The 23056-nt window shown below is 39.7% G+C and overlaps 3 protein-coding genes across 5 annotated transcripts; 2 read left to right on the top strand and 1 right to left on the bottom strand.

Moving 5' to 3' along the window:
* Positions 1-429: 429 nt before the first annotated feature.
* On the top strand, positions 430-3283 carry LOC123959733 (PSMC3 interacting protein). 2 transcript variants are annotated; one of them, XM_046033983.1, is made up of 8 exons: positions 430-571; positions 908-1008; positions 1139-1228; positions 1345-1456; positions 1646-1791; positions 1922-1975; positions 2498-2557; positions 2692-3283. In XM_046033983.1, exons 1-8 carry the CDS (start codon positions 553-555, stop codon positions 2746-2748), a joined length of 639 nt encoding a protein of 212 aa, XP_045889939.1. In that variant the 5' UTR covers positions 430-552; the 3' UTR covers positions 2749-3283. The 2 variants fall into 2 exon arrangements, with proteins under 2 accessions (XP_045889939.1, XP_045889948.1); XM_046033992.1 differs by lacking the exon at positions 430-571 and adding an exon at positions 808-826.
* Positions 3284-3439: 156 nt separating this feature from the next.
* mlx (MAX dimerization protein MLX) lies at positions 3440-9061 on the bottom strand. Of its 2 annotated transcripts, XM_046033970.1 has the most exons (9): positions 8869-9061; positions 8532-8626; positions 7282-7318; positions 7038-7127; positions 6686-6795; positions 6422-6524; positions 5831-5930; positions 5402-5603; positions 3440-5317 (listed from the first exon to the last, which is right to left on the bottom strand). In XM_046033970.1, the coding sequence occupies exons 2-9, from the start codon at positions 8568-8570 to the stop codon at positions 5261-5263; spliced, it is 738 nt and encodes a 245-aa protein (XP_045889926.1). In that variant the 5' UTR covers positions 8571-8626; positions 8869-9061; the 3' UTR covers positions 3440-5260. The 2 variants fall into 2 exon arrangements, with proteins under 2 accessions (XP_045889926.1, XP_045889918.1); XM_046033962.1 differs by lacking the exon at positions 8869-9061 and having other exon boundaries at positions 8532-8645.
* A 508-nt stretch (positions 9062-9569) lies between these two features.
* On the top strand, positions 9570-22989 carry fmnl1a (formin-like 1a). The gene is made up of 25 exons (XM_046033905.1): positions 9570-10291; positions 13254-13337; positions 13688-13774; positions 13867-13940; positions 14769-14852; positions 14951-15094; positions 15800-15908; positions 16085-16161; positions 16243-16336; positions 16993-17067; positions 17178-17288; positions 18057-18206; positions 18294-18395; positions 19008-19575; positions 19690-19814; positions 19948-20150; positions 20257-20491; positions 20573-20641; positions 20838-20918; positions 21356-21485; positions 21577-21740; positions 21844-21945; positions 22031-22126; positions 22367-22481; positions 22595-22989. Exons 1-25 carry the CDS (start codon positions 10106-10108, stop codon positions 22657-22659), a joined length of 3330 nt encoding a protein of 1109 aa, XP_045889861.1. The 5' UTR covers positions 9570-10105; the 3' UTR covers positions 22660-22989.
* Positions 22990-23056: the final 67 nt, after the last annotated feature.

Genomic DNA, 23056 nt, shown 5'->3' with positions numbered 1-23056 from the left:
CATATAAGACAAATCAACAAATCTTTGCAATAAATAAGCTCTGAAACTTTGGAACCATTAACAATTAAAGTATATGTGGTACAAGATTTTGTTTTATTACTATGCAGATGGTATAGGTATTTTCTTTCCAACACAATAGCCCACATTTGAACGAAATGTTATGAAATATTATTCATCAAAATGTTTTAGGCCAGGACCCTGAATGAACTGAGATTAAGACCAGCCAAAATTACAGAGTTCTCACTCCGCTCTTCTTTTCGGATATCTCAAACGTTCCTCTTTTTCTTACGTAGGATTCAGCCAAAGTTGTAAACAAATTGTTTTATTATTATTATTAAACAAAGATTTATCTATCTCGCTCTGTTAAAAGAGCGCTGTTAATAAAATCAACGGAGAATGTGATGAGTCGTCGACGCCACTGTCGCAGAGCAGATATTTCTGGTGTGATGCATCCGGATGTATCTTGAGGCATAAACGATCTTTGAGGTGACGCAGATTTCGCGCGAAACTTGTTTTGGGAAGCTAAAGTGAAAAAAAGGACAGTCATTAGAAATGAGTAAAAAAGATAACGGTAAGAGTTAGCTTTATATCGGGATGGTTTTCACTGTAGCAGGCTATGCGGCGTATCGGACACTCTTATCGATCGGACGACGCTCGTTAGAGTTTATAGCTAGTTATAAAGTTTAGCTAGGAGGCTATCAGCTAGCTAACGTTAGCGACACAGGCAGAATGATAAGCTAGCTGACGACAAGGCTCTCCAGCCTTTTTATATGAGGTTTCTCCAAATCACTTTTACAGCATGTACACATTTGTTTTCAAGTATCAAGTATGTTATATTAAATTTAAGTACCATATGGGAATGTTTGTGTCAGTGCATATGATCAGACTCTCCTGCTGTCACCCGCAGTGGCGACACTCATCCTTGCCTATCTGAATGAGAAGAACCGCCCCTACAGCGCTCAGGATGTCTTTTGTAATTTACAAAAGCAGCATGGATTGGGCAAAACGGTGAGATTAATAACACTTATAGCATACTGTGTGTGTGTGTGTGTGTGTGTGTGTGTGTGTGTGTGTGTGTGTGTGTGTGTGTGTTTATAGCCTACAGTTAATAATTGATTGCGTATTTGTGATTCACTAGGCAGTGGTCAAAGCCATGGAGGTGCTGGCACTAGAGGGCAAGATAAAGGAGAAAACATATGGCAAGCAAAAGATTTATTTTGCTGATCAGGTTAGTCTGTTCACCTGATATCCTGTGTTGCTGTGGACAGAAAGCACTGAAAGTAACATACGCACAAACTGTTATTTGTACTTGTATGTTTCAGTTGCTGCTAATATCTCCCACAGGCCCAGTTCAAAGAAGTGAAGGATGTAGACATGAAGGCCTTGGACTGTCAGATCTCTGAGCTCAGTGAAGAGGTGCAGTCCCTCAACCAGATCTGCAGACAACTAGACGCAGGTGGAGTATGCCATTTATCTTTAAGATATTTGAATTGTTGTAGGCCACTGGTTGTTGCTGTTTTGCATAAGACATCTCTGGATTAAAGGAACCCTGCGATTGTCTCACTGCATTTCTCTGACAGGGGGTGTTGTGTACATTTGTGTGTGTGTGTGTGTGTGTGTGTGTGTGTATAATCTCTGCTAACAGAGGTGAAGGAGCTCAGCAGCTCCCTGACAACAGAGGAAATGCTGTCAGAGATCCGAGAGCTGAAAGCGGAGTGTGCTGGGTGCAGAGCACGCCTGGAGAAGATAAAGTCAGCCACAAATCACGTCACACCGGAAGAGAAAGAAAAGGTTGGGAATATGCTTTCTAATCACAGCAAACTATCTGTAAAACCTAGTAAAAAAATATACACCTGTTTTGTTTTTTTCCCATTTGCTGTACATTATGGTAGTACATTGCTCATAATATTTAAATTTCCAGGTTTACAAAGAGCGGGATGTTTACGTGAAAGAGTGGAAAAAGAGGAAGAGATTGGTAACGTATATAGAGCTGCAGTGATTAGTTGGTCAGTAGATCACACAGACTTTCTTCAGCCAAAATGTCAAATATCTTATGGTTCCAGCTTTTCAAATGTGATAAATTGTTGTTTTTATTTGTCATATATGACAGTAACTCCAATTAAGTTTCTGGACTGTTATTTGCACAAAACACATAAGTTGATGACATCCCTTTGGCCTCTGAGTAAATGTGATTTATTTTTTCACTTTATTTTTTACATTTTATGGACTAAACGAGTAATCGAGAAAATAATCGGCTTAATTGTTAATTGAAAATAAGTCATTTGAATTTTGAGTACATTTCATTGAGGGCCACAAAATAACTTCTGTGCATTTTGCCACTGTAGCTCATGTAATGCCACATTTGAAATATTTCAGTTGGTAAACATTAAATAAAGATATCGTTATCATGCAAAAGAAATGCAATAATTATTTCCTCAGATCGTACTTTTGGTTAGATTGTACATTTTTAAACTTTGTTGTGCTTTGTTTCTCTCAGGCTTCAGACATGATAAATGCAATCCTTGAAGGGTATCCTAAGAGCAAAAAGGAATTCCTGGTGAGTGGAAGCAGCTCATAAAATCTACTTTACAAAACTCTGATGCCACAACCTGTGTGTGTTTTACCTCTGTGCCAGTGTTTTTTTGTGGTTCACAGTACTGATTAAAAATAGACTTGGTGTTGCCCTCACAGGATGAAGCTGGAGTGGAGACTGATGAGGACTGTAAGGTGGTTGTTCCAAGTACTTGAAAAAACAAGAAAACTCTTTTTCATCCACTTCATCAATGTAAGCCCGCGCAATACTTAGCTAAGAATAGAGATTAGACATCAGAGCAGTCTGAGCCACAGCAGATTCCTTTTTTATAGCTTTCCTTTTGAACAAATAGCACAAAACTGTTGTAATTTAAAGTATATTTATGCTAAAGTAGCTCAGTCCTTTTCGACACACTAGCACTACGTCACATCATTAGATACCCCTGAAGGATGCTTGTTACCTCAACATTAGTCTATTTTTTCCCCTTTTTATAAGCCATAAAACCAATTCCGATGATGAAAATGTCAACTGATTATTCATTATAGCTTTGAGAGCTGTGCTTTATTATTATTATTGTGTTTTTCTTATTACATGTTCAAGTCTGTCTTGCTGCAGTTTTCTTTGTGGTTTTTCTATGTACAATTTGTGTGTAAAGCATGTAGGTTAGTCATGGCCTTCAGGTATTATCATCTTTTGTACTGTTTCTTCACTCTATATTGCTGTCAAGTTATTAAATGTTCATGACAGTAACTTTTGATGCTTTAGTGCTCACAGAATTTCACCAACAAACGAACCAGACTCATTTTTTGGTTAACCATCTTAAAACATCAACACACACAGATTTTACAGGTTCCCTGGGTGTAGAGATGGAGACTGCTGCCCAGCTACAGGATTTGTCCTGCTCGGTTATCATCTTACACACTTTATTTCCATTTTACATGGGGGAAATTAAACAGGACAAACATTCAGTATATTTCATTACATATGTTTATGTCACTTTTTAGATAGTGATACACAATAGATGGCTTTTATAAAACAGTCAAAAGAAAATACATGAAGCAACAAGACTGGGTCAAAAACTCTTACTTCCCTGTGATTACAGCAACAGTAAAGCCACTCTTTTCTTAGCTAACAGCTTAGCCATGTGTATGGCAGATGACTTACTCACATATTGGAAACAAAACTTTCAAAATCATCATGAAAATCAGCTTTATATCATATGTTTAAAGATCAAAGCATAAAAAACTTGACTTCAGTACAGTGGCTGTAAGTCCTTGTGCGTTGCCCTGTGCACGGTTCTCACCAGGACCGTGCAACTGGTGGAGGTTACAGTGATGCTTTTCAAGAAGGATCAGTCCTGAATAGTCAAACCATTTTCTACAAGTGCTGCTGACTAGTGCACCATTTGGAATGATCTGTTTGGAAGGATCATATAAGTCACTGACGAACAAAGTAAGTAACATTCGTCAAGGTCAAACCACAAAGATTTAAGTAATTTAAATTGTCAAGTAAACTGAAAGGTTCATTTTGTATTTAACATCTACCAAATAAACACAACATCTGCAACTAAATAATAGCACATGTATTTAACAACATGTAGGGTAGCTCAAATATAGTCAGACTATATATATATATATATACACACACACACACACACACAATGATTGGTAAATCTTTATGCTGCATACATTGCATACCTGTCACCCGTGAGATTTCAGTGAATTGTCAGAGCTGCGTAAATGAAACCCTCCCACCACACTAAAAGGCAGGAAAGTCTGTTGTAATCAAACCTCAGTGATAAAATCCTGAAGCACCATAGAGCATGGTTGCACAGTGAAGTGAAAGGACAGTTACTCTGCAGTAGTAGAGTATTTTCCGTTGTCTGCTGGAGTTCAGGAGTGGTATGGCTGACTCAATGGTTGTGCGCTGAAGCGGACAGGAGCCATTTGGATCAGCATTAGGCTGCAGAGTTATGCTTGACATAACAGAGGAGAAGGTGTGGCTCATGAGTTGTTTTACATTTTTCATCACACTCATCTCTATCTCGATCAGTTAGGTTGATGGTTGCTGAAGCAATATGATTATTAAACTTGATACATAGGGAGTAGTTTTGATTTATCCCAACAAGGGCAACAGTTACTGCAGACTGTGACCACAACTACTCTAATACATCGACCTCAAAGGTTTTCAAAGTGGGTGGCGTGCCTCCCCAGGGAGGCTCCTAACTGTTTCAAGGGAGGCTCAGTGAAAAAAATATTACATTAGTTACCAAAGAGATCACATTTAATATCCTAAAATGTGTGTGGTTGTGTTAAAGAGAAGGGGGGGATTTTATAGTTGTCTGAGGGGAGGCATGCAGTCTCAGACTTTGAAAACCCCGGATGTATTACACATACACATTCATTTGAAAGCTGTTACTTTTACGTTTCACCTTAATTTCTTAACAGAACAATAGTAAGACACATCATTTCAGCAGATGCTGAAACATACTCAGCTATGTGTATGGATGTGCATTTAAAATCAGAAAGTCCTTCTTAAACATGTAACTACTCAATCCAATTTGTGGGTTGATGTAATCCAATTGCAGCCAGGGAGTCACCGATGAGCTGAAGTAAGTGTAAATACTGTGGTGTGGCCTGAGGCTGATTGGAGTTTTTACTCCACCCTGAGAGGCCAGAGCAAGCCCAAAGTCAATTTCTCAGAGTTCAATCCAGAGCTTTCACTCGATCAATATAGCTGACCATTAAGCTGCCGGAGCACCCCAACAACAAACTCCCTCAGCGTCTAGAAAAGAACAGAAGAAACACACAAACTGTATTTATCTCAACATTAACAAAGCAACACTGACCATTTTTTACTGGGTCTTACCTGTGGCTTGCAGTGCTCCTCGATCCAGCTGAAAACACAGGCGGAGAGTTCTTGGAAGCTGCTAACTGAAACTGAATTGCTGAAAGACTGGAACAGGGAGTCCATGATGCTCTGAAAGATGTTGAACTTGACTTGGTCAGACACCTGATCCTCTCCCTGCTGTGGGTTGTTCTGGTGGGCCTTCACTATGTGCTCATAGTTCCTATTAATAAAGACAATCACAGTTCACTGGCATTACAAAATATACAATTTAATGAATGGCCATGACTGTTTCACTAAGAAATAAACTTTTTAAAATCCATATTTTTATCTGCCTGGATGCAGAACAAGTAGGGAGGTCTTAGTTTGCCACATATTGGGACTGTAGAGGAAATTATACGGGGGGGGGGGGGGATGTTTGCTGAGAATGTTTGTGAACCACCATCTCACGTTTTCATGATCTTCAGAGCCATCACTTCTTTCCTTAGTACAGAAACCTCTTCCTCTTGCTTCTTCTTTTCTTTATGAAGAAAATGGATGTAGTCAATTGCTGCAAAAAAAAAAAAAGGAGGTGTTGTCCCTTCACAATCATCTCCCATACATACAATAAAAAGTGCAGTTTTCTCTGTACTTGGTGAAATGTTTGTCTCCATCTTTCTATTAAACTCAGGTGATCTGAACATGCTCATTTATATCTATGCGTGCCTTTTCTTCTTTTTCATTCTTGTCTTTTTTTGCTTGCTTGGTGTAATGTGAGCATGCGAGACTGAAGTATAATTGGGGGGTATAAGAAACAAAGATTTGTGTCACGTGACTGATGTGACAAACATGTGGCTCTGCCAGATTTTTGTGCCATGTTCAACCAATTAAGCACCACAGGACTCTAATGGAAAACTGCTAGATAATAAAGTACAGTAGAAAGATAATGTACTGACTTGCTCTCATTTACTATCACAGATAGAGATAGTGAGATGTCAAATTATGTATTAACTACTATTCCAAATAAATACATCACATTCATCCAATAAGATCACATCTTACTTTTCTGCAGTACAGTAGCTTTGCTGATCTTCTGTGCTCCCACTGCAAATTCAGACTGCGGCTGGCAGGTTGGTACTATGGACTGCAGGTCATCGTAGCCTTTCTAAAAAATAAATAAATAAATAAAAATTAGAGGTCATTACTAACTACTTCACAAATGAAAACATAAAAAAAGACAACTCAAACATTTCTAAAAAGGTGTGTGGTGTATCTGCAATAAGTCACAGAGACCTACATCTTATTTGCAGTGTATTGTAGACTTACCTTAATAGCATCCCTACGCTTCTGCTCAGCTTGTGTGTGCGCTTGTCTCCGTCGATCTTTATACGAGTCCTTATATGACGTCTCATGTCTGTAGTCACTGTCTTCATCATCTATTCAACAATATATTAACATTCAGAATAAGGAAAGTGCCTCTAACCTCTCCAAAATGAACCATTTTGTTGTTCAATACAACATTTTGGAAACATTTATTAACTGATGATGATTAGTTTAAAAAATTTGTTGGTCTAAAACCGTTTACACATGCCTGGACTTTTTAGTTTCTAAAATGTAGCAGAAATTCTCTCTAGAAACTTTCAGCAATGTCAGATCCCCTCTGTTACAAACATGATACCTGTATTTGGTACTGAAGAGGCACTTGTTGAGCCGATGCTGTTGGCCCTGGACCCAATTGTACCCTTTCCGGCAGTTTCAGCAAAGAAACCTACACAGCAAGACAGCAAACATCAAAGATCTTTCACAGCAAAACCAGAAATAGACTGACATGCTAATCTCAGAGGCCAGAAACACAAGGTCACATCACATTGCCTAAATATGAAATGATATGACAAAAAACAGAATATGAACTGAAGACTCACTAGGGTCAAAGCCACTGTCGCTGAAAGCACCATCTGTCTGCAGAGCCATCACCAGACAAGAGAAGATGGAAAAAGGAGAAAATAGAGGCTTAGAGACTGGAATAACAAGTGGGAAATTATGCTACCCAAAATACATTGACAAACGACCAATAGCTAGCCTGCCTGATAGATGGTCTAAACCCCCACTGAGCATTGCCCTGATTTTTCCAATTCAAGTATGCAGGAGGATAAAGAGCTGCACCAAATTATGACTTCAATCACAGACTTCACCATTTGATCTAGGCCACCACAACAATAGTTCCTAGTGTTCCTAGTTAGTAATGTGTGGTTCACAAAGTTGGGGCCATGTCCCCCCAGTGATTCAAGGGGATAAAACCCTGAAAAATGTATTCTCTTCAACACCAAGTCTTGCTAGATGTTTAGGGTATTTGACAATGACTATTCTGATTATTAAGATTATTAGGATTCACTCCCTCTACCTACAGCAGAGATCACATTAATACAGAGTCTCTGAATAAAACCTTGTTGGCCTCTTAAAGACTTTCATATGTTTATTCCACAGCTTTACTTAGCAGTCCCTGTCACGAGGAAGACTGGAAACTTATCTTTTAAGTGACATTCCACAAACGTGTTAATTTTACGATTACAGCTGAATGGGAACCAGCTTGGTTATTGCTATTTACGACATTATATTAATGATTATAAAGAGCCCCGAGCAATACTTCTGACAAGGGAAATGGACCAAATAATTTCCTAGTGACAAATATACAGGTGTCTGCAGAATTTATATGTTGCGGGGCTGCAAACAGCTATGAATCTGCAATATGAACGTTACTAAAGTTAGATTTAACGTTACTGCACCACTCTGACAGACTCTTCAACATTAACGTTACATCTGCACTTAACTTCACGTGGATGTTTGACAGAAAGAAACAAGAAATGCAAAAACTGAGATAGGTCTTAGTTGAAAATAGATGTGCACCCACCTAAGACAAAATTCCACACGAGGAACATGAACTTCCCCGTTTTGGTTACTTAATCAGCTAGCTAACCGCTGTCGCTTCATAACGTTAGCAAACGTCACCAAGCTAACGTTAGCTGTCAAGCTAACAAAGACGAGCTCTCCCGTAACGTTAGCAAAACTTCAACTTTTAGACAAAACAATGTTTGCCACTTATCGCTACTGTCACAAGGCAGCCGTGCGAATTAATCTGCCAGAAACTTGAGGTCACCTAACATCAGTAACTTACTTTCCAGTGGTCTTCTGGCGACGTTGTCGGGTCCGTCATTTTGGAATACAAAATAACAAATAGCCCTGCTGCGTTCGCGTACGTCTCGTAAATACCTACAGAGGGAATGTGGCTCATATTAATAGGCCACGAGCTCCCTTGTCAAATATCAACAATATGATACTGTGGTCATGCATTTCTGGATCTTCATCATCACGGCTCATGTGTGAAATTAGGCTATTCATGTAGGATTATAAGGGTGATTCATCAGCAATTCACTTTTATAAACATCCCGACAAGCATGTTATTCTGTCTTCGCCATTGAAGCGTGGTGGTGCAAATCACAAACTTTACTCACTTTTATTCAAAAATTAGATAAGGCGTACTGTTCACCTCAGTCTGCGCTGCGCGCCGAATCGCCAGGATTCAAATAAGATAAAACACCAGGCGAAACGCTGGAAAGCTTTGTACAGCAAGCAGGACAGGTTAAGGGAGTTTCCTCAAAGCATCGCTCCTGTTTGTGGGTTGACCCTTTTGGCAAGTTTCGGCCTATGGTTTTGCCGTGAGCCCCTGAAAGCCATGGCATAGTTCCCACACGGTAAATATCCAAATAAAAAATAAGTCGAAGATCACAACTAGTAATTTGCGAGGAGACCACGAATGTAGCAACCATAGGGTACATGCAGGAGTTGGCTTCAAACACAGTGGGACGCTGTTGGACAATCCTGTCTACTCAGTCAATCAGGATCTGCCCTTACCTGACTGCTCCATCAATGTAGCGTCATGTAAAGGGAAATGACCAAAACAAATGTAACCCCAGGCCCATGCAAGTTAAACCGGCTTCTGAAGACAATGAATTGTAGTGAAAATTGATTTATGGTAAAGAAGGGAAAGATTCATTATTTTTATTGATTCACTTTACATCTCCACCTGCTTGATTAGCATATGTTTACTGGCCCTTGGACACTCTTTCTGCTTTCTTTTATTCTTGTGCCCTATCTTACTCATTATTCACCTACTGCATGTGTGATACGCCCAACGGTTGCCATGTTTTTCTTACACCCTGTCCTCCACCCCAGGTTCTGTTGCTGTCATGCACAGGAAGTTACTCTTCTGCTTTTCTGCTTCTGTGGTTTCTGTCTGTGTTACAGAGTGTCACACTCCCCTCTCCTTCCTCTCAAACGCAGCCTGCTGTACTAACTCACCACAGACGTTCTCGGTCAACTAGTATAGAGAATAGTGAGTGACACTTTGGTGGGTCTTTTCTTAGAGACCAAGAGGCGCCAACAAGGTTTGTAATCGTATTCTCAAAGGTACTTTATGGACAGGATTGAGACAGGTTGATAAGAGGACAGACATGAGGACGAACTACCTTCTTTCATCATCCACCCTCTCCTAAGGACCAAGACGGATTCAGTAACCAGAGGCTTGATGTTCCTCTCCGTGAAGGTCCAAAAACTTGGTTTGATTTAGGCCTGCTTTTTCTTGTCATTTGGAGCTATCACCTTTCTGCACACTGTTTTGGAATACACTGATTTCCCAGGAGAAAGAGTTTGTCTAAAGCTTTCCTCCTGGATTACTTGTGGAGATTTGTGATGGGGAATGCAGCTGCAGGGGGCTTGGAGCAGGAACCAGCTGAGGGCCGAGAGGCCAGGAACTCAGTCGGTGCAGCTTCAGGAATGAGTGACCCCGCTCCAGCCTTGCAGAAGAAGCAGCCGGCTCCCCCCAAACTGCCCATGCCCCCAGAGGAAGAGCTGGAGGAACGTTTCAACGTGGTGCTGGTGAGTGGAAACAAGAAGGCACACATTAAAACAGAGATTATGCACTTGGTGTATCGCCAATGCCAGCTATTGTCTTGTAGTAGAGGCAATGTGTAAAGGCTGGGACAATTATGCAGGTACATATGATTCAGAGGTGCAGAAAAAAAAAAAATCTAATGTCCTGTTTTGAACACACTATGTGACTGATTTATGCTAAATGTGATCTAGCAAGGAGAGAGTATTTTGCCTTACATATTTGCAATATGGTCATCAGTACCTGCTCCATTAAAAGTTGGAATATCACAAGAAAAGCAGTGTTATCAACAAGTTGCCAAATTCATCAAAGTACGTAGTTACTTCACTGTTTGATCTGAAAATGTCAGGCTAGGAACAGGGTGATTAGAGCATGGCCAGGCAGCTGGCCCCAAGGGGAAGTTGAGCAAGACAATTACGAGTGAGACCATAAGACCGGAAAACGACTGTTTCACCATTCTGTCAACAGTCTTGTAACAAGTTGGAAAACAGAACAGAAAATGTTATGATGGATACATTTGAAACATCGTAAATAACATCATCACATCAAAACCTATTGTTTAGTATCAGGAAGGGTGAAGCCCTTTAAGCTTTGATTGTTTTTGCTACATATTTGTTGTGAAAAAAGAATAGAAATCTAAGTGTATTAAAAAAGAATCCCTATCAAGTTAAACATCTGATTTTTATTTCTTAGTCTGGTCTAAATCTTGTTAATGAGCATAAAATGCTCTAAAAGTGAACTGAACTGAAACTATGACATCATGCTGACATCCTGCAGCTGCCTCCATTAACATCAACGAGGAGCTTGACTTTGTGAAACTCTACACTTTAGCTTGATACCTAAATGGTCTCCACAAAATAAAATCCATCCTGTCTTTAAATGTATATGATACTCATTACCCTGGATGTGTGACATCATGGGTTATGTGATGGAGCAAAATATTTAGCCTCTAAATGAGCAGCGTGTAGTGTAGGTAAAAAATGAGCGAACAGATGTTGGAACATAAGCTAAGCTCCAAATATTTATGTAAGGAGAATAAAACATCTCCTGGTTTGCCTGAGCTTCATTGAAGACAGTGACTACAGAATTTAAGACAAATGTTAAATATTTACTTTACTAAGGGAGTTAGTGTAATTAAACCTTTATTAATGTAGGATGGAGAAAAGCACTTTTCTTCATGTGTGACTATTTCACGTAAGTTGACCAAACTTCTGAGAATGGAGATGTCATGAAATGAGAAAACATGCGGTCTGGTTTTAGGGTTAAATATTTCATAATATCTATGTGACATTTTCTGTTCACTCGAAAAATGAACAAAGTTGGTCTGTTCCATTTTATACCCATATCGCCCTCTCAGACGTTATATGAAAGTATGACCTCACTTCCTCTTTCAGCAAAATACTTCCAATGTAAACTTTAGAGACTCTTCCTTAACTCTGAGAATTCAAGCTTTAATGCTTGCGTAACTCAAACAAGGAAATGAGAACTGCTCTTTCTTCATTTCTACATTGTTTCTAAACGTAGGGAATTTATAGTCACAGTACATCTTGTAAATTTGTGCAAGTGAACATGCACGACAAGTGTTGTACATAAAACCCACAATGAAACCCCTCCCTGACCCCACCAAGGATGAAGCACCCCAGCAGCAATGCAGCAGGCCGTTTTCATTCGTGCTTCTCTTTTTTTTAAGGCATGAAAAAGAACCTAGTAACCACTGTTGAAAGTAATGTCAACACCCAGTGAACTGAAATGACTCGTCTTGCCAGTAAATCATCACCACTGTGTTTGTAATCTTGGATCAGGTACATAAACAGGGACAGGACTGGTGCAGCAGTGTTGCAAATGTGAAGGGATAGTAAAAACATCCACTTGGAGCAAAACATAAATAAGAATGTAATAATTTACTCAATCAGTTACCAAAGAAAGCACCTGGACTCAGTGACTGAGGACTATTCTCTCCAATTCTCCAAGTATGTTTTAAGAGCTTTATGTCTTTTTTTCCCCACACAAACTGATTGATGAAAATCCTGATTAGGTTCTGAATCATTCATAAATCTTAATCTGGGTTCATTAAACCATTCAGTTATTAAGACATTTGAATGGGGGAATAACCTAATGTATCAGGACTCAAACTTTTGACTGTAGGTTGAGGATGACTACTCAAAGTGAAACAACCTTTTTGGGTATGAATATGTCAACTCCTTGATGGTTGCGTCAACCTGCACCAAAGAGTTGTGTAGGTGGGGGGGTTCTTGACCTTCTCTATATAGTTGAGAGGATAATAGAATTATTATGTACAGTGAGTGATGGAAAGTTATGTGATCATGTTAAGATGAAAGTCTGATTTTGTTAGAAAGTCTACATAAACAGTTGTCATAATCTATATTTAAACTTTGATCATATATATAATTGCAAAGAAACCAAAAATACAAATGGCTAGTAGTGGAGTGAGGTTTTTTTTTACATTTTATATGTGCCTTGTTACATCAACATCTTTATCTTTATTACAGGTTGCATTGTACTGTAAAATGTTACACATCATCATCACATGCACAAAGGCTCTTAGATGACCTCAATAATTCCTTTTTTATAACCAAAAATATTTGTATTTTCTGGGGTACATGGGGTATACGGTACCTGACAACCATCAATACATACATGTAAACACTGAGTCATTTTTGCTTCCGGCAGGCAACGCCCTGCAGCTTAAAACGGAAAGTGCCTTTGTGGTTAGGTTGATTTAAATATTGTTGCATAAGCAGGAAAGAAACTTGAACGTTTAATATTTGTGTGCTGAGTGACAGTGAATCATCCTAAAGTGTGACAAACATGAAATAGCGTTTTTTTTTTTTTTTTTTTACCCAGTCATATTCTTGTATATAACATGTATTTTTATCACCTTAGATTCTGTAGAGTGAAAAAACCTCCCTCTTTCGCTCTCTCTTCCAGAGCTACATGAACTTACCTCCTGATAAACTGATGCTGTTGAGTCAATATGACAATGAAAAAAAGTGGGAACTAGTCTGTGACCAGGTAAGGCCTTTTTCTTTGTTGTTGATAATGACCTGGTTTCACGATCAAACCTCATTTTACATGTCATCACACTGAGGACAGAGTTGACATAAAGTACATAAACACCCAAAATGAATATGTGGTGAACAGCCCAGTGCACTGTGGAAACCTTGTAGCACAGTTTCTGTGGTTGCAACTGATAGAGGCGTCGGCATGGAAACAGAGAGCCGTTTGTGTTTGTTGTGTTTACTAGCACATAATAGTAATAATAGCTTCAGATGCTGTGTGCTGATGTATGTGTCTTTCAGGGTTTTTGATAAAAAGTCAAAAGCTGCTTTTGACTCAATTCTCTGTGAATCATTCGTACCTAGGAGCGTTTCCAGGTAAAGAGCCCCCCATCCACCTACCTGGCTAAGATCAAGAGCTTCTACCAGGATCAAGGAGGGGTGTCTCGTAGGGTCAGTATAAAGCAAAACCTTCCTTTCATATTTGACATAACTTACATTTGACACAATGACGTCTTGAGTCTCACCTTCTTCTGCTTCTTTAGCTGAAGAAACGGATCCAAGATGCCACCAAGGTCCTTAAAGATTTGGAGATATCCCTTCGCACAAATCACATTGGGTGAGCATGCTGGGGTGGACCCTGTCCTTTAACAACTTTTATTTACTTTTCTTCTTAGAAGTTTCATCTTGATGTGTTTTTACGTTTCTGTTTGACATTGTTTTAAAGTAAATAAAATGTTTAGCTCATCCCGTCTGTAAAGCGTTCATAGAAAATGATTCAAAGGTTCCCAATGGAGTCTTCTTGTGAACAACTAAAGTTGTTGTTACTTGCACTGTTAGGCATGTTACCGCAGCTAACTGTAAATCTGTCGATGGTAGAAATGTGTATTGCGTTGCCCTTGTGCTCAAGCTCATGAATGTGTTGATGTTACAAACAAAAATCAAACCCACTTGTAAAAACATTGCTCCATAACACTGGTGGTAAAAACTCTACAGGGTACAAGATTGATGCTAAACAAAAATAACAAACATCAAGCAAAGAAATTTTCCAATTAACCAATTATTGTTGTTGTTATTACGATTAATCATCTTTTTGAGTTCACTGTCACCACGAGCAACGAATTGCAAGTTAAAATTTAGTGAAACAGTAACATAAACTGCAGCACAGAAAATCATCATTTCAGCAAACTGGCTCAGTAATTGCAGTTTCACAAGGGGCTGGTCATGTAGCCTGAATTTTTTTTTTTCCAGTGTACTGAATTGAGGAACAGTGTGGATTATTGCCTATGAATTCAACTTTTCATATTTAATTATTTTATCTTTCTAAGGTTACATGTGCTTGCTTTCAATCTAATCTGAGCGCAGAATCTGTGATATATAATTACAAAATACTTCCATTTCAGTGTTTCATTCCTCATTGTTTATTTTGCTCCGGGTCTTTTTGTAGTTGGGCCCAAGAGTTTCTCAATGAGCAGAACAAAGGTTTGGATGTTCTGGTGGAATACCTGTCCTATGCACAAAGTGCCACCTCGTGAGTACCAGAAGCAGTAAAAGCTCTCAGAAATTGACGATGCTCTTATAATGGAGCTATTAATCACCATTGATGTTTATTTTGTATAAACTTTTTAGGTTTGATGCGGAGAGTTTTGAAAATGGTGGCTCCCTGCCAGAGAGGGTAAAACCAGCAGAGAGGTCAATGGAAGACTTGACCAAGAGCTCCAACAGCTCCCACTCACATGGGATGAGCAGAGCTGCTCGTGCACTGACAGTAAGGTAAGAAGCTCCAGACATGAAAGATTATTGAAGTACTATCTATGAGAAACAGCAAGGGGAAGTGGTGATGGTGGCATATTGTAGTACCACAGAGGTGACCAGATGCCATGTAATTTTCTTAGTATAGTGCTGACCTCTGTTAATCTGAACCCCAAAATAAAAAATAAAAAAACAAAACTGGTGAGTTGCAGAAAGAAACAGCTCTGTCTGCAAAGATTTTTTGCATATTTAGATCAAAATCTACAAGATTTTATGAAAAAATGCTTTCATAAATTGTAAAATAAATTAAACAAACAATGCAGCACGCTAAATGTTTTTTTTTTACTTAATCAGTCTTATTAATTGTATAGCACTCTTTTGCTGCCCTTCTTATTAAATTTCATGGTCATCTTATTGCAGTAGTTCTTGAAATGGACACATTCCGACCATGACGAATGCCTCAATTTCTCACAACCTCATTCATTCATGTTATCTGCTCATTCGCTGAGTATCTTAATCTTTATGTTCCTTTCCACCTGACGCCACATGTCAGCAGTCAGACAGACACAGTGGGTGGAAGGCTTCTTGTAAATGGCTAACTGTGCTCAAAACTGTTGTTGCGTGTATCTTAGCAGTTTTTGGACTCAACTTTAAACCATTTGCACTTACAGTGGCTTCTCTTAGACTATGCATTCATGCGTCCATACACTTGTCATCCGTCTACAGAATAAGCTCCACTCTGGGGAGCAAGATCCATAAGAAGTCCCATTCATCCAGCCAGAGAGATGATGTGCATGTGTGCATAATGTGCCTCCGAGCCATCATGAATTACCAGGTAGATCCTTAACATGCTCTGGTGTGTAAAAATGTGTACTTAATGGAGATGAAATCTTTAAAATCTTAAAAAAGCTAAATGTTTAGCTTTTTTAAGATTTTAAACACTTGTTCTGCATCTTTTCACATACCAGCTTCCTTGAGGACAGCTGTTAATGCCTTATCTTCTGCTTTCAGTCTGGTTTTAACCTAGTGATGACTCACCCATGCTGTGTGAATGAAATCACCCTCAGTCTTAACAGCAGGAATCCCAGGTAAGTGCATTTGTGTGGGAGACAAAATGTGTGTTACCTGTTTGCCTGTATCCATATCTCACCCCTCCTATGCTGTAACAGGACCAAAGCCCTTGTGTTGGAGTTGCTGGCTGCCGTGTGTCTTGTCAGAGGAGGACATGACATCATTCTGTCTGCTTTTGACAACTTCAAAGAGGTAAAATGTGTTCTTTATTAGTAATTTTACATATTTTGATGGCCTCATTTATCGTTGCTTGTTCAGTCATGCCATTGTTCCAGACTTCCGCTTTGTGATTACTCATCTACTGACTGAACCAGTCCACCCCTCACATGCACTGTGGTCATGTAGAAAAGTCATGCGAGAATCTTTTTTGGTAATTCTAAATGTAGATCCTATTTGTGAAGCGTTGATTGAGATCAGCTACTACATTGTGTGACAAGATTTTATGGCATGAGATATCGTCACAACCCTAAAAAATGCATTATTAAAACCATTCAGGTGAAAAGCTGTCTCACAATCATCAGCATGAAGAAGCGTAAGGGTCTAATTAGCACAGAAGATACCCCTGCCCCTTTTAAATCATTTGTGTGGCAGCAATTTGGGTACCCAGTGGAAACAAATATAAGCAACAAATATAACAAATATAAGCAACATTTCAAAATGCACCTGCGACTTTCCGTCGAATAAAAGTCATATATTCCAGTCATGTATTTCGTCATTGAAGATTTCTTAAAAATAGCCTTGTCTCGTGAGCTAAGTGTATTGCCACACCCCTAATTATTTTGCATGTATGCCCCCTTTACACCCCCATCTGCATATTGTATTCAGATAAGTTTCTATTTTTTCCTCAGGCGAGCAGAGAAAAGAATCGCTTTGAGAAGTTGATGGAGTACTTCATCAATGATGACAGCAACATTGACTTCATGGTTTGTCCACATATTTACTACCTACACACTGGCTGACTGTTTAACAAATAAAGGGACACTTAAGTTGTGGATGTTCTTGAAATTAAAACTGTCTTTGTTTCTGTCACCAGGTGGCTTGCATGCAGTTCATAAACATTGTGGTCCACTCAGTGGAGAACATGAACTTCCGCGTTCATCTACAGTATGAGTTCACTCACCTTGGATTAGACAAGTATCTAGAGGTGAGCATGCATAAAAATCTTAGTGTAAAAGGAGTCAATCATAGTGTGGAACCTACAGAAAGGTATCACCCAAATCTGCAGCTCCTCTCAGCATTACTAGCTTTTTTGCGAGTTTAAGCTCATTGTTTAACTGTCTAACCCACAACTTTACTGTTTGGCTCTCTCTCACCGCTCTCATAGTATCTTTTTCAGCTGCAGCAGGCAGCTGCAACCCACTGTGCATTACCTGCTCAGCACCAGACACAATTAGCGATTAGCTGGTTTAGATATTGGAGCACTTAGCAGCTAAAGAGCCAGATATTTTCCTCAGGAGTTGGTAGAGACCAAAAACAAAGCTTCACTAGAGAGTGAATATTGAAATTACATTAATCAGGTGAACAGAAACACAACTCCAAATAAATTATAAGGTTCCTCCATAACATAAATAATCAATAAATTGAGAAAATAGGCAGATTTAGGTAATAGGCAGAATTATCCATAATGAAAATAGTCATTAACTGTAGCCAAAACAATATTTACTGCTAAAAATACAAGAATAAAAGATAAATAAGTTTGTTCATCAGACTTTTGCTGACTCTCTTTACAACTTAGTTTTCAAATATTTAACATATGAGTAATATAAATAGCTCCTATAAATCTTTATCTTTGAATGTTAACCTGAATCAGTCCCTATGCCATATGTACATTATTACTTAAAACATGCAGTAGATATGATAACTTATGATTTATTCCGATAATACATCATTATTCTATGTGTTTCTGTGATAGCGCCTGAAGCTAACAGAAAGTGAGAAGCTGCAGGTCCAGATACAGGCCTACTTGGACAATGTGTTAGATGTCGGAGCCCTGCTGGAGGATGCTGAGAACAGAGGAGGGGTACTAGAGCATGTGGACAAACTGCAGGAACACAACGGACAGGTCAGCCACAAATTAAAGAAAAATACGAATTGTTGAATTAAAAGAGGCTTTGATGTTGTGATGTTAAGGCAATGTTGTCTGTTACAGCTGACTGCCCAGCTTAAGGAGATTACCAGTCATACTGCAGAGAGAATATCTGAACTTGAGACTCATCTCATGCAGGCCACAAAGGAGACTGAGCTGCTCAAAGTAAGTGCTGCCCCATGATATGTACAGTGTTTAACAAGATTAATTAGCCAAGGAAGGTGTTCCATTCTCACAGTGATCAGTTATAATAAGGTCAAAAGAGTGGCAGTTCACTTTATTTTAATAATCTTAATACGAAAGTAAAATCTAATCATCAATATAAAATAAAAAAAGACCTCACATTTTAGCTGTTGGTCGCATGGTCTAGACTGAAATATCTCAACAATAATTTTATAGATTACCATGAGAATTAATGTAATGACTTGACCATGACTTTTCCTTTAGCATTTATGACTAAATTCAAAACTATATTGATATTCCCATCAACCTCAGCTCTTTTTTGTGTTTTGTGCTAATTAGCAAATGTTATTGTTAATATGCTAACATGCTAAACATTACCTACTAAACATTACCCTGTTAGCATTGACATTGTGAGCATGCTGACATTAACATTAAATTAAGTACCTCTGTGCACAGCCTCACAGAGGCACCTTTATGGCTGTAGACTCTTAGTCTAGTTTAAGAACATATCTTCTGTAAAGCCTTAAGATAAACTCTGTATGATATGCTCTTTGTGGAGAGTTCTGTTTCTAGATTATTGTTTTTGTCTTATAGGAAAGCCTGCGAGAGTCCTGTTCCCAGGTTAGTGCCTTGCAGCAGAGGGAACGGGAGCGGGAGCTGGACAGGGAGAGGGAGAAGGACAGGGAGCGTCTGAGCGGCTCCACTCCTCAAACATCTTCAGAGCTGGAGCAGAAGATCCAGGAGCTGCAGGACAAAGGGCTGATCCGACTGGGACGCAGTGCCTCTGGAGGTCTGGACATCCAGGTGGTGCCCGTCACTGTGGTCGAATACGTCCAAGCCCCAGCTGCTCAGCCCAGTACTCTGAGCTCAGCCACTGATTCTGCTTCCCCACCATCAAGCCTTCCTGCCTCTGCCCCTCCGCCCCCTCCTCCACCTCCTCCACCTCCCCCTGGTGGTCCAGGGCAAGTTGCCTCTCCTCCTCCGCCGCCTCCGCCTCCACCTCCACCAGGAGGTTGTGGTGCTGTGCCCCCACCTCCTCCTCCCCCACCTGGTACTGGACCCCCTCCTCCACCTCCCCTGCCTGGTGCTGGACCCCCACCTCCTCCTCCCCCACCTGGTGGTGGCCCCCCACCCCCTCCTGGAGCACCAAACACTCAATCTGGTAAGGAGGTTGACAGAAGAATCTGAAAAGTACTGAAAGCTGTTATAACTTTGTAGCAATGGAAAAGTAAATCTTACTTTTTTGATCATTCCTCTTCTTTTTCCGTTTCCTTAGGGCTTAAGAGCAAGAAGCCCATTCAGACCAAGTTCAGGATGCCATTGTTCAACTGGCAGCCCTTAAAACCAAACCAGGTGACAGGCACAGTTTTCAACGAGCTGGATGATGAGCAAGTCTTAGGGGTAAGAAATGCATCCTCCATTTTCCTCACTTGCCCTGTACAGTCTATACTGTCTGAAAACTGCAATTTGAAAATACTTTTTTATCCTGACCTTCTCAGCTTCCTCTTTCTGCCTCTCATTATGTCTACATCAGGAGTTGAACATGGATATATTTGAGGAACAGTTTAAGACTCGGGCCCAGGGTAATCCTAAAGACCTGTCCAATATCAAGACGAAGGTGGTCCAGAAGGCCCCCAGCAAGACGTCCTTAATTGATGCCAACAAGGCCAAGAATCTGGCCATCACTTTACGCAAAGGGGGAATGACCCCATCTGCTATCTGCACCGCCATAGAGACGTATGTGCTTCATGGAAATCCTGCTGCATTATTGACATTTCTGAGCTATTCTCCATTCTCTCTTTTATACACTACCTGGTGTGACTTTAATTACTCTTTTGTCCAGGTATGACCAGCAGTCTTTGTCTTTAGACTTCCTGGAATTACTTGAGCCGTTCATACCATCAGATTTTGAGATGAAGCTGCTGGTTAACTATGAAAAGGATGGCCGCCCGCTTGAGGAGCTGACTGACGAGGACCAATTTATACTACGCTTTGGGAAGATTCCTCGTGTGGGGCAGCGAATAAAAACTCTCACTTTCATGGGCAACTTCCCGGAGACTGTCAAACGCCTGCAGCCGGTTAGTTTTTCAAATGCATGTTAACTTGAAGATTTAAGTTCTTAAACAGATGTACCGATCGTGTTTTTACTTCATCCACAGCAACTGAACTCCATCATTGCTGCGTCCATGTCCATCAAGTCTTCAACCAAACTGAAAAAGATCTTAGAGGTAAGTAAATGGGGTGCCTTGCTCACCTGGTGGGCGTGTGAACCATTTACGAGTCCCTTTGCTGCATGTCATCCTCTCTCTTCCACATTTCCTGCCTCTCTTCAGCTGTTCAAATAGCCGTAAAGGAGAATCCAACATGCTGATGTAGCTTTTTAAATGTGTGATTTTTTTTGTATTCTCATGTGTTCCCCTCCAGATCGTTCTCGCCTTTGGCAACTATATGAACAGCAGTAAGAAGGGTGCAGCGTACGGTTTTCGGCTACAGAGTCTGGACCTTGTAAGTACATTTGTACGAGACTATGTCACTTTTGGAAGACGGAATAACATACTCTGCCTGTTACAAATCAAAAGTTGAACCTATAAGCAAAAATTTACCTTTGCTTAAATCAGTACACTCATGTGAACAGGTTTATGTGTACTGATATACACACTTGTGACAAATAAATCAACCAACAGATTGCAGAGTGGGACCGAGTTTGTATAAATCCCTTCTGCTACGTTTTGACTGTTACAGCCTTACATGGTCTGCTATGACCAGTAGCAAAAGAATAGCTAATGTTATCAAATTTTAGATAGACATTTCTGATATTTGGTGACTTTATGACTATTAATTACTTGTACCATTATCCCATATATGTCACTAGTGATGACAGGGGCAGCTGTTAAGCATAAGTTAATAATCATGATTTAAGAAATCTCATGTTTGCTTTTCAGCTGTTGGAGACCAAGTCAACTGACCGCTCACAGACGCTACTTCACTTCATCACCAGTATCATCTTGGAAAAATACCCTGACTTGGCCAACTTCCACACTGACCTACACTTTGTAGACAAGGCAGCACTTGGTACATTCACGCAAAGTCAAGCTGTTCAGTTTAAGAAGCTTGTGATTTAAATTGGGTTGTGGTATTGAACTCATTTTGTTTTTTTTCCTAGTATCATTGGATGGCATTCTTCAAGATATCCGCTCATTAGAGCGAGGAATGGAAATGACCAAGAAGGAATTCCTGGTGCAGGATGACAGCCCGGTGTTGAAGAATTTCATCAAAACCAACAGTGAGCAGCTGGAATCTTTGATCAAAGACAGCAAGACAGCGCAGGTTAGCCTGTGATTCATATTAACCTTATAAACAACTCTTAACAACACCTTATTACATGCTTTTAGATGTATATTTTATGTTGTCTGACTCCGTCTGTCTCCAGGAGGCATACGGCTCTGTGGTCGAATATTTTGGAGAGAACCCTAAAACCACACAGCCTTCCATGTTTTTCCCGCTGTTTGGACGCTTGATAAAGGCATATAAGGTGAGGATATATGGTAGGTTTCTGCTATTTATCCATTACAACTGTTGCATTGCATGTTAATCCTTTTGCCCTTAACTGAACACAGACCGCACAGCAAGAGATTCAGCAGAAAAAGAAAATGGAGAGTGAGAGCAGTGTGGAAAAAGAGACACCCTCTCCAAACAAGGCTGGGGCACAAAAGGTAAGATATTAAAAGGTCCATTCTTTAGAAATTATCAGACATTTGTATTAACAGGTATTTCTTCACGGCTTATGTTATTTGAAGGGTACAGTTTCAGAAATACATCATACAGCACAAACCATCATCTAAAACAAATTTATGACTCAAAACCATGACACTCCTGCAGGGTAGGAAATTTTAAATTTACTTTGATTTTAAATGCTTTTTTAAAAATTTTTTTTTTTTTTTTACGTTTGCTAGGGGCCTATGATGCCTAAGATGCCCCAGATGGACCTGATAGCTGAGCTGAAGAAGAGGCAGGTGAAACCGCAAGTACGCGAGGGGAAAGATGGCGCCCTGGAGGACATCATCACAGGTACAGCAATGTGATCCTTCCTGGAGGAGTCACATGGTGATACTTTAAGCATGTGTGCTGCATGTTCGATGTTTACGTCTTGTTGAAATCCGCCTGTCTTTGCTCTGCCTCAGATTTGAGAAACACACCATTCAGGCGGACAGATGGTCGACGGCCAGCGCAGCGCCAGGACACTTAAACAATTTCTGGTCAAAGACTTTTTACAAACTGGAATCACGCATACAAACAAAAGAACATGTTTTAAAGTGTTCTGTATATACAGTATATCAAAATATATAATTAGCCATATGGCAGTGTGTATTTTTGCCTGCATTTTAGTGTGAATTTGCTGTGTAAATAGAATTTAAGTTGGAACTATTTGATATTTTTAATGCGACAATTCATGAATTTGATTCCAAATCTTGTTAAAATAACTATTTCTGTGGCGGCTACCTGCTCTGTATGCTCTGCATTTGCAAGAAATAAAAAAAATCATGACTTTATTTTAAAATAAATCTGTTTTTTTAGACCTTTGATTCTGTTTTTGTATTTTCTCTACAAAATGAGTGCTTTGACCTGACATGCGATGCCACATC

Source organism: Micropterus dolomieu, linkage group LG02 (genome assembly GCF_021292245.1).
Source record: "Micropterus dolomieu isolate WLL.071019.BEF.003 ecotype Adirondacks linkage group LG02, ASM2129224v1, whole genome shotgun sequence".
Lineage (NCBI taxonomy): Eukaryota > Metazoa > Chordata > Actinopteri > Centrarchiformes > Centrarchidae > Micropterus > Micropterus dolomieu.
The sequence above is the reverse complement of the archived record's forward strand: the minus strand, read 5'-3'. Positions and strand labels throughout refer to the sequence as shown.